Source organism: Microcaecilia unicolor, chromosome 4 (assembly GCF_901765095.1).
Source record: "Microcaecilia unicolor chromosome 4, aMicUni1.1, whole genome shotgun sequence".
In the NCBI taxonomy this organism is placed as follows: Eukaryota; Metazoa; Chordata; class Amphibia; order Gymnophiona; family Siphonopidae; genus Microcaecilia; species Microcaecilia unicolor.
The window spans coordinates 364831220-364845336 of NC_044034.1; the positions used below are offsets into that span (position 1 = coordinate 364831220).

Sequence of the window (14117 nt, forward strand, 5' to 3'; positions counted from 1 at the left end):
TCTAAATACCATGGATCCAGATGATCCATTGCGCCTACTATGCTTTGCCCTCCAGCACTCCTGAAGCTCTCTAGAGGTGGCAGGACAGATCCTTAAGAGTCTGGGTTCTCTTCAATAAACATACTTGAAAAAACAAAATCTGGAGAGAAGGGGGTAGACAAAGGCACAATTCCAATGCTCTGTTGAACCCACCTCCAACGGATGCAGCTCTGCATCTGTAGAAATAAGAGGGAGAGCTGAAATCTGAAGACAGAGCAGAAACACAGGAAGGCAAGATGGCGACTACTACCACACTCTTTCTGTGGAAACTGCATAAGCTGAGCCCACCACAACTGCCTGCTTTCCACGGGACCCTGAATCACATCTGGATACAGACCTTCCCTTCATACTGCACACCTGTTCCATTTGAGCTAAAGGAGACAGCTGAAATGCTAAGACCCCAAAGCAGACTTTTTACCACCACAGCAGAAACATTGTTTTAACTCAGTGGTTCCCAAACCTGATCTGGGAGGCACCCCAGGCAGTCAGGGTTTCAGGATACCCACAAAGAATATTCATGAGAGAGATCTGCACGCACTACCTTCACTACATGCAAACCTTTCTTATGAAATGTTGCAGTTATAGCACTCCTCTCAACGATGTAGTACCTTGGGTGCAAGCAGTGCTGCCAACAAAATTAACAGGAGAGAATATTTATCAATAAGGTGCCTACTGATCTCCCCTCCTATGCTCCCCTCTCCCCCCACTTGGAGAAAAACTGGCAAACAGCTGAGAGTAAAACACTCAGGTCGGAAGGCTGCCCTGTCAAGTCTTCAGCCAAAAGGTCCACTGGAAAAATGCTCCCTTTACAGTTGACTACATCTTTCTTTTTTTAAATCCTTCTTATTCTTGCTGCTGACAAGGAAGGAAGGAAGGAAGGAAGCACCAATGGGCAGTAGGGGGAGCAGGGAGGGACTCAGCACCACTGGGTGTACTAAGTAGAACTCGACCATACTAGAAGGGAGGAACGTATTTTCCCAGTTCACTTGTATAACAGTAAAATATTGCTTCAGGAGCCAGCTGTGTAGTCCAGAAGATGTATTAAGAACCATCTTCCATCTATTAAAGATAGAGAAATACTGATCTGAGGGAGCTGCATAGTGCCTAGAGGCTAGAGCTTACTGATCTAGGTTCCCTATCTCCACCTGATGGTCAATGGACACAACCCATAAGACCTGCACTGTTCTGTTGTGGATGCTAAGAAAGGACCTATTAATAAGCAAGCCTGACTAAAAAATAAATCTACCTGGTGTATACCACCTTCAGAAACTCCAACAAATATGATAGGCAACCATAATGCAACACAGAATTCCTAAAACCAGCAGCTTAAAATTAATGCATACTAGCACAAATAACCAACAAAGAGGTTTTACAAATAGTACAGCCCCTGTTCTCTTCTCCCTCTCAGTTACCAATTTACCAAAATATTACGGACTACCTGAAGTCTCAGTTTCCCCAAAAGGCCAATATACAAAACATTTCTATAATCTAATGGACTTAAAATTACCATATTTATTTATTACATTTGTACCCCACATTTTCCCACCTATTTGCAGGCTCAATGTGGCTTACATAGTACCATAGAGGTTGTTGCCAATTCGGTTGAAAACAGATACAAAGATATAATGTGGTCAGATGAGGAAGGTGTGGATCAGGCATCAAGGGGTCGAAGGAAGTGAAGATTATAAATTGTCCAGTACGATCATTAGTTATGCTGAGTTGTTGGGTGCTGGGATTTATGTTGGATTGGTGGGATAGGCCTTTTTGAAGAGGTGACCTTTGAGTGATTTCCTGAAGTTTAAGTGGTCATGGATTGTTCTCACAGCATTTGGGAGTCCGTTCCATAGTTGCATTTTCAAAGCACTTAGACTTACAAAGTTCCATAGGTTACTATGGAACTCTGTAAGTCTAAGTGCTTTGAAAATGAGCCCCTTTGTGTACCAAGGTGCACATTTTGAAGATGGTCCGTTCTTTGATTGGGAGCCAGTGCAACTTTTCTCGCAGGGGTTTAGCACTTTTGAATAGTGTTTTACCATATATCAATCTGGCTGCTGTATTTTGGGCGGTCTGGAGTTTTTTTTTGTGAGTTGTGCTTTACATCCCGTGCAGATTCCGCTACAGTAATCTGCATGGCTTAGGACCATTGATTGTATTAGGTTTCGAAAAGTTTCCCTCGGGAAGAAAGGTTTTATTCATTTGAGTTTCCACATTGCATAGAACATTTTCTTTATTACAGTATTTACTTGGTTCTAGAGTGTGAGGTTGTGGTCGAGTGTGACGCCGAGTATTTTTAAGCTATCTGAAGTAGGGGGTGTGTGTCCTGGGGTGCTTATAGTTGCGGGTTTGTATTTGTTGTGTTGTGATGAGAGGATGAGGCAGTGTGTTTTTTCAGTATTCAGTTTCAATTGGAATGAGTTTGCCCAGGAGTCCATGATGTTAAGGCCATCATGAATTTCATTGGTTATTTCTGTCAAATCCTGTCTGAAGGGAATATATATTGTAACGTCATCTACATAGATGAATGGGTTGAGACCTCGATTGGACAAGGACTTTGCCAGTGGGATCATCATCATGTTGAAGAGTATTGGTGATAATGGTGATCCTTGAGGTACTCCGCAGGTTGCTTTCCATGGTGGCGATATATTTGAGTTTGATTTTACTTGGTATGTTCTGGTGGTAAGAAAACCCTTGATCCAGTTAAGTACGTTTCCATCAATCCCAAAGTGGACAAGGAATCTCAGTAGTATGTTGTGGTTTACCAGGTCGAATGTGCTCGACATGTCAAATTGGAGAAGTATGCTATTACCTATAGCTATTTCCTGTTTGAATCGTGAAGTATTGAGAACTTGTCCAAGTATTCTGTGAGCTGTTTGGTTACCAAGCTCTCCATCAATTTTACTACTAGAGGGATAGACACAACTGGTCGACAGTTGGTGAGATCATTTGTTTTTTTCTTGGTGTCTTTAGGTATTGGGGTAAGTAGGATGTTGCTATATTCCTTGGGGAAGGAGCCTTGTTGCAACATGAAGTTTAGGTAGGATGTGAGGTCTTCTATCAATTGGTTGGGGGTGTATTTAAGTAGGTGACTGGGGCATGTGTCCAGTTTGCAGTGGGTGTTGGCGAACCTATGAGTCGCTTGTGTGACTGATTCAGTGGTGAGTGGATTGAATGTTGACCAGGTTCGGTCAGCTGGGTATCTGCCTGGGATTAGGTCCAGGTTGTTGAAGAAGTTTTCGATATCGGTGTTGTGATGAGCAAGGGTGTTACATAGTTTTGTTATTTTGTCTTTAAAGTAGGTGGCCAGTTTGTCTGTAGGTGGGATGTCTGTGTTGGATGTGGTGACAGGGGTGGTGTCTAATAGCTTATTTGCGAGTTGAAATAGTTTCTTGAGATCTTTGTTATTCGGTTCTAGTATGGTTTTATAATAGGACCTTTTGGTTTGCCTAATTACATATTTGTATTTTCTGTGTATTTGTTTCCATGAATTGAGTGTGTGTTCATCTTTTGTTTTTTTCCATGTTCGTTCTAGTTTTCTGGTTTGAGTTTTGAGTTTTTTTTTAATTCGTCATTGTACCAAGATATTGAGTTTTGTCTTCTTGATGTTCTCGTCTTTAAAGGTGCTATTTCGTTTAGTACGGTTCTGCATCTATCCTCCCACTGATTGAGGTAATGTATGGAATCAGATCTTCTTATCCATCCGTTGTCATATATCTGTTGCCAGAATATTTGTGGATCTATTTGCCCTCTCGTAGTGTTAAGTTGTTTGTTCTGATGTGCAAGTTAATCCCTTCTTTCACCGGTTTAGGGATAGGTTCAATTTGTAGTGGTCGGTCCAAGGTGTTTCTGACCATTTGATGTTTGTTATTGATAGGTTATGATCTGTGTACAGTTTGTGTGCTAGGAGGTCCAGTGTGTGGCCCTTAGCGTGGGTAGTTTGTATGTGAGGCCATTTGAGATCCCAGGACTGTAAGAATTCTTTACATTCACGTGCATTGGCGGAGTTGGGATCTTTTAGGTGAAGGTTTATGTCGCCTAGTATTAGTGTACTGGAGTTAATAACACAAGTGTTTGAGATGAAGTCCGTGAAGATTGGCTGGCTTTCATTCCAATTGCCAGGTGGTCTGTAGAACAGGACGCAGTTCAACTGATCAATCAGAGATTTGTTTTGGATTCTGAGTGAGGCGATTTCTAGTTGGGGTGTTATGGACTAAGCGGTGGTTTCAGCAGTAAATTGTTCTCTATATATTAGTGCAATGCCTCCACCTCTCTTTTCCAGTCTGGTCCAGTGGGTGATTTTGTAATCTTGAGGGCATAGTTCGAGTATTATGGGGTCTTTTTGATTGTGGATCCAGGTTTCACTAAGGAAGATAAGAGCAAGGTTTTCTGAATTAATCCAGTCTGATATTGTTGTTTTGTTAACTACGGACCTGGCATTAATGTAGCCTATTTGGATATTTTGGTATTGGGCTGTTAGGTTTGGTGTTGTATGGATTTGTGTAAGTTGTCATTCAATGGATGTTGTGTGTTTGTTGTGATCATCCGTGTCATTTTGCTGGTATTGACAATGTTTGGATATGGTCAATACCAACATATGCATAACAGATCAATACCAACATATGCATAATAGATCATATAGCTTCCCCATCCAAAAATGGTATCAACTGTCTGACCAGCTGTAATTTACAGTATGCATTACCTACCTTCCTTAAGATGAGAATTTCCCGAGAGTTTACCACCATCCCCCGACTGTACTCACAAATACATGGACTTAATATAATTAAAGCAATCTGTAATATGTAAAATGGCAGTACACATAACCCAAACACCAGAGGCATAAAGTTAAAGCTAATTTCAGTTTCTTGTAGTGTTGAAAAGTCACAACAAAAGAGTTCTGGGGAGATCAATAACCATTGCAAAAGGAATGTTTTTACAATTACTGTGACTCTTTCTCACAAATTATGATAGGCTTCACTGGTTAAGAATCTTAATTGCAAGCACCATAGTGTGTTATCTGTAGAACTGACATTTGGCAAATGGCAATGAATGGGGATCCAGTGAATATTTTGTAAATGTACTAATTTAACTCTTTTATTGCCCGTAAACACAAACAGCAAGATTCACACACTGCTGGCTACACAAAAAAAAATTAGATGTATGTCCAAAACTGGCAAACCCTTGGCAAGGTTTGAATCAGGTCACAAGAGAAGCAAAACCCAGTGAACTGAATAAATTACCTGCAAGTCACAGCATTCTCTGACAGGCAATCCACAGGTCTCATTTCACAAAGAAATATCACTACTGTGCCTTCCTTTTGCCCTTAAAAGAGCACTTCAACCTTAATAAGTCAGTTGGCTAGCTTCTAATACAGGACATTTTGAATTAAAAGTATTTTGTTTTTAAATCTAATTCGGTACTTGGGACATATGAGGGCTAGGAAGATTAACACCTGTAATAGCAGCTCTCATCAGCCCAACATGGGTCTAAAGGGCACTAATAAATGAGCTCTTTGCTTGCTCTGAGAGTATGGCCCTATGTTTTTAGCACTATCCTCCCACAAGTGGCATTTCAATCAGGAGGTAGGTAGGCTGAGAAGTTGTTCTCTAATCATACAGAGTTTTATTTCTTCATATGCAGCAGTGCTGCACTGCCACCTTCCCTCTGACATGCGGTGAAGTTCAGAAATGACAGTTAACAAGTGAGTGCTAAAACTTTTACCTCCTCCCTTCTCTCCTGCATTATTGGTCGAAACTTTTCACTCCCTAGTTTATCAAGAAATGTAAAATGAATTTACTCTTATTGTCAGCAAGACAGTTTTCCCTAAGATCAATTTACCATTATTTATTTAAAAAAAAAAAAAAAACATTCAGAGTTAGATCACATGTAAAACACCTTTCAGCAATTTTAAAACTAAAAATATCCTCTTTACGTTATTAAATGGAAGCAGGCAAAATCATTATGCCCAGATTTCTCCGCAAGACTGATCGGACCACGTACTATTTCTAACTCTTATGTTTGCAGCAAACAAAATTAAATATCATACAAAGCTTTATATCCTCTTTTTTGTTTTGTAAAACATAGTAGAAAGGCACTTCTAATCATGAATGTCAAGAGGGGCTCAGGACATGTTTTAAAAAATTATATTCTGAATGGTCCTTCTCAGTACTCACTTGATTATACTCTTTCTCCATATCCGAGGACAGAAGGCTGAGTATTCTCACAGCTGGATCGGTGATCCGCGCCGGCCTGAGAACCGGCATTTAGAATAGCAAAAAAAAGTCTGTTGGAGCCTTCTAGCATGCTGCACATCCAACTGCGAATGCGCAGAGTGCCTTCCCGCCCACCACATGGCCGCACTTCTCAGTTGAGTCCTGAGAAGAGGAAAATAGAGAAGACAACTCCAAGGGGAGGTGGGCGGGTTTGTGAGAATACTCAGCCTCCTGTCCTCAGAGAATACCTGCTACAGGTAAGTATCTTCGCTTTCTCCGAGGACAAGCAGGCTGTAGTGTTCTCACAGCTGGGATACCCCTAGCATCCAGGCTCATTCAAAACAATAAACAGTGGTAAGCTGGGCCTCGCAACAGTAAGGACAGAACATAGATTAACCTGAAACTATATACAAACTAGCTGAGAGTGAAGTCTAGAAAAGAACAAAATGGACCTAAGAGGGAGGAGTTGGATTCTAAACCCCAAATAGATTATGCAGCACAGACTGCCCAAACCGACTGTCAAGTCAGGTATCCTGCTCAAAGCAGTAGTGTGAAGTGAATGTGTGGACTGAAGACCACGTTGCAGCTTTGCAAATCTCTTCAATGCAGGCTGACTTTAAATGAACCACCGACGCAGCCATGGCTCTGATATTATCAGCTGTGACATGGCCCTCTAGAGTCAGCCCAGCTTGGGTATAAGTGAAGGAAATGCAATCTGCTAGTCAATTGGAGACTGTGCGTTTTCCGACTGCGACTCCCCTCCTGTTGGGATCAAAAGCAACAAACAACTAGGCGGACTGTCTGACGGTCTTAGTCCACTCCACGTGAAAGGTCAACGCTCTCTTGCAGTCCAAGGTGTGCAAGCTGCTTTCGCCAGGGTGGCCATGAGGATGGGGAAGAAATGTTGACAAGACAATCGACTGGTTCAGATGGAACTCTGACACCACCTCCGGCAGGAACTTAGGGTGCATGCGGAGGACTACTCTGTTGTGATGAAACTTAGTATAAGGTGCATCCACTACTAAGGCCTGAAGCTTACTGATCCTACGAGCTGAAGTAACAGCCACCAAGATAATGACTGTCAGGATTGCTGGATGTCAGGATTGCTATGAAACCAACTCCTGATAACTCCCCCCTCCCTCAGGAAGCCCTGAGGATGGCAAATGTTGCCCAGCTGCCTGCTAGCCCTGTGTTTTCTTGATTACCCCTAATTAACATACCTTTGTCCTCTCTGGGCATCTGGGAGCAGGGCTCTCTGAGAACAAAGAAAGCCAGACAGATAAGCTCCAAACTAGGGACTTCAAAGAGTAAAACTTGTGAAAATGCTCACCTTCCTTGCATCAGGAAATTAAACTGGAGTTTGTAGAGGAAAGAGCTGATAACAAAAGGCTGGGAAGAGAAGAAGTCATTTGATCCCTCTCTGTTCCTGTTAGATATATATATAAATCAGAGCACATGGCTCGGAGCAGTTCTCTCTTTCTCTCTCTCTCTCTGGATACACATATCTTCAGCCACCAGAGCCCCTGGCTCTGCCCCCCTCCCCCCACACACTTTTCTCCTTCAGCCCTACCCCAAAGCTTTCTCTCTCAGAGCACATGGCTCTGCTTTCTTAGGCTCTTTCTCTGCACAACACATCTTCAGCCCTACCCCAAGGCTTCTCTCTTTCTCTGCACCCCCCCCCCCATTCTTACTTTTCTCTCATTGATTCTCATCTAAACACACACCCAGATACAGCATTGCAATATTTACCTGAACTAAGTGCTGTGAGCCTATATAAATGCAAATATACTTTCAATCCAAACCCGTGTGGACTGTGCATTATTGAAAACCCACTGCCTCTATGGACTGGACCCGGGACCATACCTAGACAACGAATGCTGACAACGACCTTCCAGGTCAACTACTTCAGAGGGCAGGAATTCAGTGGCTCAAAAGGAGCTTTCATCAGCTGGGTGAGAATGACCTTGAGATTCCATGACACTGGTAGAAGCCTGACAAAAGCAAACCTCTCATAAAGGGAACAACTAAAGGCTGTCCAGAGATAGGCTTACCTTCTAGGCGCTGATAAGCACTAATTGCACTAAGGTGAACCCTTACGGAGTTGGTCTTGAGACCAGACTCTGACAAGTGTAGAACATATTCAAGCAGGGTCTGTGTAGGACAAGAAAGAGGATCTACGGCCTTGCTGTCACACCAGACGGCAAACCTCTGCCATTTGGAAGAATAACATCTCTTAGAGGAATCTTTCCTGGAAGCAAGCAAAGACTCGGGAGACACCCTCCGAAAGACCCAAGGAAGCAAATTCTAGGCTCTCAACATCTAGGCCGTGAAAGCCAGAGACTGGAGGTTGGGATGCAGAAACAACCCCCCCCCCCCTCGTTCTGTGTGATGAGGGTCTGGAAACACTTCAATCTCCACGGTTCTTCGGAGGACAACTTCAGAAGAAGAGGGAACCAAATCAGTAGGGCACAATCAGGATCATGGTTCCATGGTCTTGCCTGAGTTTCAGCAAAGTCTTCCCTACTAGAGGTATGGGAGGATACACATACAGAAGGCCTGTTCCCCAATGTGGGAGAAAGGCATCTGTCACTAGTCTGCCGTGGGCACGAAGTCTGGAACAGAACTGAGAGACCTTGTGGTTGAGTTGAGTGACAAAGAGATCCACCAAGAGGTGCCCCATGCTCGGAAGATCTTGCGGGCCACACCCACAGTCAGCGACCACACATGAGGTTGCATTACCCTGCTCAGTCTGTCGGCCAGGCTGTTTACGCCTACCAGATAAGTGGATTGGAGAAACATGCCATGACAGCGAGCCCAAAGCCACATATGGACAGCCTCCTGATACAGTGGGCAGGATCCAGTGCTCCCCTGCTTGATGGTGTATTACATCGCAACCTGATTGTTTGAATTAAGATAATTTGTTTGGACAGCCGATCTCTGAAAGCTCCAGGAGGTTGATCTGAAGACCTGTTTCCTGGGGGGACTGGGCTACCTGGTAGTGAAAGCCCATCTACGTGAGCTCCCCACCCTAGGAGAACTGCATCCGTCATCAGGACTTTCTGCGGCTGTGGAATTTGGAATGGACGTCCCATGGTCAAATTTGATCGAGTCGTCCACCATTGAAGAGAATGTGCAAAGTCAGTGGACACATGGATGACATCATCTAAATTCCCTGTGGCCTGATGCAACTGAGAAGCTAGGGTACATTCAGCAGATCTCATGTACAGACGTGCCATGGGCATAACATGAACTGTGGAGGCCACGTGCCCCAAGAGTCTCAACATCTGCCGAGCTGTGACTTGCTGTGATGCTCGAACCTTAGTCACCAGGGACAGAAGGTTGTCTGCCCGTGCCATGGGAAGATAGACTCAAACCGTTCTCATGTCGAGCAATGCTCCAATGAACTCCAATTTCTGAACCGGAGCAAGATGGGACAGGGTAATTTATTACGAACCCTAGTAGTTCCAGCACCTGAATAGTCATCCACATGGACTCCTGACCACCGCCCTCCGAGGTGCTCTTCACCAGCCAATTGTCGAGATAAGGGAACACATGCACTCCCAGCCTGCGTAGCGACACTGCAACTACTACTAGTCATTTTGTGAATACTCTGTGAGCTGACGCTAGGACACGGTACTGAAAGTGCTGCGTACCCAGCCAAAATCGAAGATACTTCCTCTGTGAGCTGGAAGTATCGGGATATGAGTGTAAGCGTCTTTTAAGTCCAGCGAGCATAGCCAGTCATTTTCCTGAATCATGGAAAGAAGGGTGCACAGGGAAACCAGCCAGAACTTTTCTCATACCATGAATTTGTTCAGGACCTTTAGGTCTAGGATGGGACGCATCCCCCATTTTCTTCTGCACAAGGAAGTACCTGGAATAGAATCATAGCCCTTCTTCCCCTGGTGGAACGGGTTTGACTACATGGGCCCATAGAACAGCTGAGAGTTCCTCTGCAAGTACCTGCCTGTGCTAAGAGCTGAATGAATGAGCTCTCGGTGGGCAATTTGGAGGTTTGGATTCCAGATTGAGGGTGTATCCCAGCCGGACTATTTGAAGAATCCACCGGTCAGCGGTTATGAGAGGCCACCTTTGGTGAAAAAACATTAACCTCCCCCACCCTGACTGTCAAGCATCCGGCACAGACACTTTTACTGTGGCTATGCTCTGCTGGAGCCAGTCAAAAGCCCGTCCCTTGCTTTTGCTGGAGAGCAGTAGGGGCCTTGGGTGCACACTGTTGATGGGAATGAGCAAGCTGGGACTGAGTCTGAGTAGGCTGGCGAGATGCTGGAGTGTACCTACGCCTGGAGTAGGACTAGGGAGCACTTCGTGACCCATCAAAATACCTCCTAGTTGAGGAGGTGGTAGCAGAAGGCGCCGGGCAGGAGAGAGAAGCCAAAAGCAAAACAACCCAAACACTACCATCCAACAAACTACCCCACCTCAAAAATCTATCCTAGGCATCGCCTAACAGCCCACCCACAAAACCAAAATACCCACAACTGCTCCACTTCAAACTGCCCACCCCCCCCCCCCCAAAAAAAAATTCCTTCACTCAACTTCACCACTACCTTGCAACTTGCTCCAACACCTTTCAAACTGCCCAATCCCCTAAAATTACCCCTGTAACAGCTACGCCCCAAACTATCACTCTGCAAATTGCTTCACCCCTAAAAGCTATGCTCCCACTCTCCAAACTAGTCCTCAAAATCTGCTCCAATCCCTCAAAATATACACCCTATAAATTAGATCACCACCCTCAGATACCCCCAGAAACATAACATGTGCTGTGCACACAAAGAACATATGAGAGATACACACACATACAGATGTAGAGTTGGAAAGAATATGAGTCAGGCTCTGCATGTTTCCTTTAATCATTAAAAAAGTTTATAAATATATTTTTAATACTGGATCTTAATTAAATTTGAATAATTTGAAGTGAAGGTGGTTTGAAAATGTTTGACTACCTCTTCTTACTGTATGTAAAAATTAAATAAATAAAATTTGCTGAGAAGAATAACAAGATGTGTCCACAAGAGGTCACTACCCTACAGAAGATTGGTTTTGTAGAATCACATAGCTCTGATACTTAATGGCTTAGCAACTCGAGAACTGGGATTCTGCAGTTAACCGAGTGCAAGGGCTGAAAGGCACTTTTGAGCTTACACTAGGATCTCTTCTAGATATATATGCATCTGCTTTCCTAGGTGTAGTCAAGGGGCAGACTGACGGAGGTGAGAACATTTTTTTGATTACACTGGTCATAAAAAAGACCATGTATTATCTGGTTTGTTTTCCAGGGGGATAGATTTTTTGGATTTTCATCTATGGTCTGCATTTGTAGATCCAATGTAATCTCAGCAAAGAACTTGGGTCCCCTTCCAACAGCTTAAACCTAAATACAAAATATAAGAGAAAAAGAAGGAAGAGAGAAAAGAAACCCCTTTCATAGCTATACGATACAATGCCAGAAAAGTACATTATAATCTAGGTCAAAATAATGATTGCTCCCTACAAACCAATTCGAGAACACAAACAAGGACATAACCTTCTTAGTTTTCTACTGCTGCCAGCAAAACTTTTAAGCACCAGTTGAAATGCTATTCATATCTGCCACATTTTCTTTTTCTGATCATTAACAGATCAGATTTGCTGATAGACTAGAAAGACAACTTACAATTCAAAGACCATATAAAGCATCCCATCTGAGCTGTAAGTCTCCAGAAGTTCCACAATGTGTGGGTGCTTCAGCATATGACAAATGCTTGCTTCTCTCTTCAAATCTGCAAAAAGAGAGAAAATTAAATGGTAACAATATAAAATAAAAAGGTTCCCCCTGGAATGGCAACATCATCATATTTGCATCATGCATCATTTTAGAAAATTTAAAATTTGGCAGAAAATTATTTGTAGATGATATGAAACCTATTCCTCAAAATCCATTTTAGATAAAAGCCTACAAATGTTTTTTTGTAGTTTTGTATCTGAAAATACATTTGACACAGCCAGCTTTGTAATAGTATCCTATGAATTAAAGAAATAAAATGTTTCACGTGGTGCCTATACAAAAACTCCCAAGACCCAATGATTATCACCTCTGCAAGCAAAACGAAACGTCAGGGCAAAGCACAGCATTTTCACCATTTTAGGGGGGTATCAAAATGCGGGAAAAAGTGTAAATTAATTAATTGGGTGCCGGAACACTTCAATAATATAGAAAATTTTTAAGGATTTTTCCTATCATAGCATTAATACAGATGTGATAGACATTCTAAGTTTAAACTGAAGATTTTATAATAGGAAAAACATGCATTGCGATGGTTAAGTATATAGAATTGATTTTATTTCATTACAAAAAGGAAAAAAAACATGAACTTTAATTTACATTCCTGATTACAACAGATTGAGATTCTCTTTTCTGGAAAAAAACAACCTACAAAACATCACTGAAATAGTAAGTTTGGTTGCTATATATCAAGGAAAGAAGCCTACAGGCCCACAATTATTAGCTTCTATAGATTTTTATGACTGCAATTACTGTATCACTTGAAAGTAGTAATTATTTATCAGTCTAGTAAGAATTTTCTCAAACAGAAAAGGTTCAATGTAATTCCTATAACAAATTCTGATGTTTCCACTCTCCTACATTCTTTTCTATGATCAGTATTGTGCTTATTTCAGAAGGTCTAATCATGTTTTGGACGTTTATTATTATTAATTTAAATTTTGCTCACACCTTTTTCAGTAGTAGCTCAAGGTGAATTACATTCAGGTACACTGGATATTTCTCTGTCCCAGAAGGGCTCACAATCTAAGTTTGTACCTGAGGCAATGGAGGGTTAAGTGATTTGCCCAAGATCACAAGGAGCAGCAGTGGGATTTGAACCGGCCACCTCTGGATCGCAAGACTGGTGCTCTAAACACTAGGCCAGTTTTAGAATATGGACGTCTAAAACTGATGTACATCCATATAGTAGGGGGGAGTGGTCTGGGCGTGTTTTGGGCAAGGCTAGGGTAGGGCCAAACAATGGACATCAAGCTCTGACTGTAGAAGGGGAAGGGACATCCTTGTTCCAGAAGATAGATGTTCTTAGTTAGACCTGGTGCTTGGCGCATCCAGGTTAGAAAAAGGTGCTCCAATTGAGCAATTCTCCACTGAATGGAGTAAGTACGGGAGGTCGCAGAAGATATTGTCCTGTTCCTGGAGAGCTTGCAATTTAAAAAAAAAAAAAAAAAAAAGCTGAAGAAACACTTGAACCAGCAACCTTTGGATCTCTGCCCTGGTTCTCAGGAGGGTGCTCTAGCTATTATTATGCACAAGCCTTTGAAATCCCTAAGCATGCTCCCCCTAGAAAGATGGATACCAAGGGGCCCTTTTTCCAAGCTGTTGGAAAAAGGGCCCTGCGCTGGCAGCAAGGGCCATTTTTCCCGCATGCCAGGGCCATTTTTACCACATTGGGTAAATAGACCCCAGGCACACATGGCCATGTCGCAAGAGAACTCTTACCACATGGCCATGCGACAGGAAGCCCTTACCATTATCCATTGAGGTGAAGTAACCTGGCAGCGTGCAGTGATGCCCAATTACCGCTGGGTTACCGCCACACAAGCAATTTCCGGGAGGGGGGGGCTTACCACCGCTCTGTAAAAGGGCCCCATAAGGTAGTATGTTATACCATTTAGCTCCTTATTATTTTGCCTAGCTACTTTATTTTCCTCCTACTCTGTTTTAATAGTGAACGGCTTTGCCAGTATATGTGATCTTTCCTATTCAAAATGTAGTTCTTTTCCATCTTCCACCTTCTATATTTTTATGTACTTTGTAAACAGCTGTGACCTGCTAGTTAGCTATAGCGGCATAGTAAATTT

General features: G+C 42.8%; 1 protein-coding gene across 4 annotated transcripts in view; it reads right to left on the reverse strand.

The window, feature by feature from the left end:
• Nucleotides 1-14117, reverse strand: part of CASK (calcium/calmodulin dependent serine protein kinase) — a 541831-nt gene that overhangs the window by 451110 nt on the left and 76604 nt on the right. For all 4 annotated transcript variants that reach the window (XM_030202350.1, XM_030202349.1, XM_030202348.1 and 1 more), the window contains exon 3: nucleotides 11926-12031. In XM_030202350.1, coding sequence (XP_030058210.1) covers nucleotides 11926-12031 — 106 coding nt within the window. The remainder of the gene's footprint in view (nucleotides 1-11925; nucleotides 12032-14117) is intronic.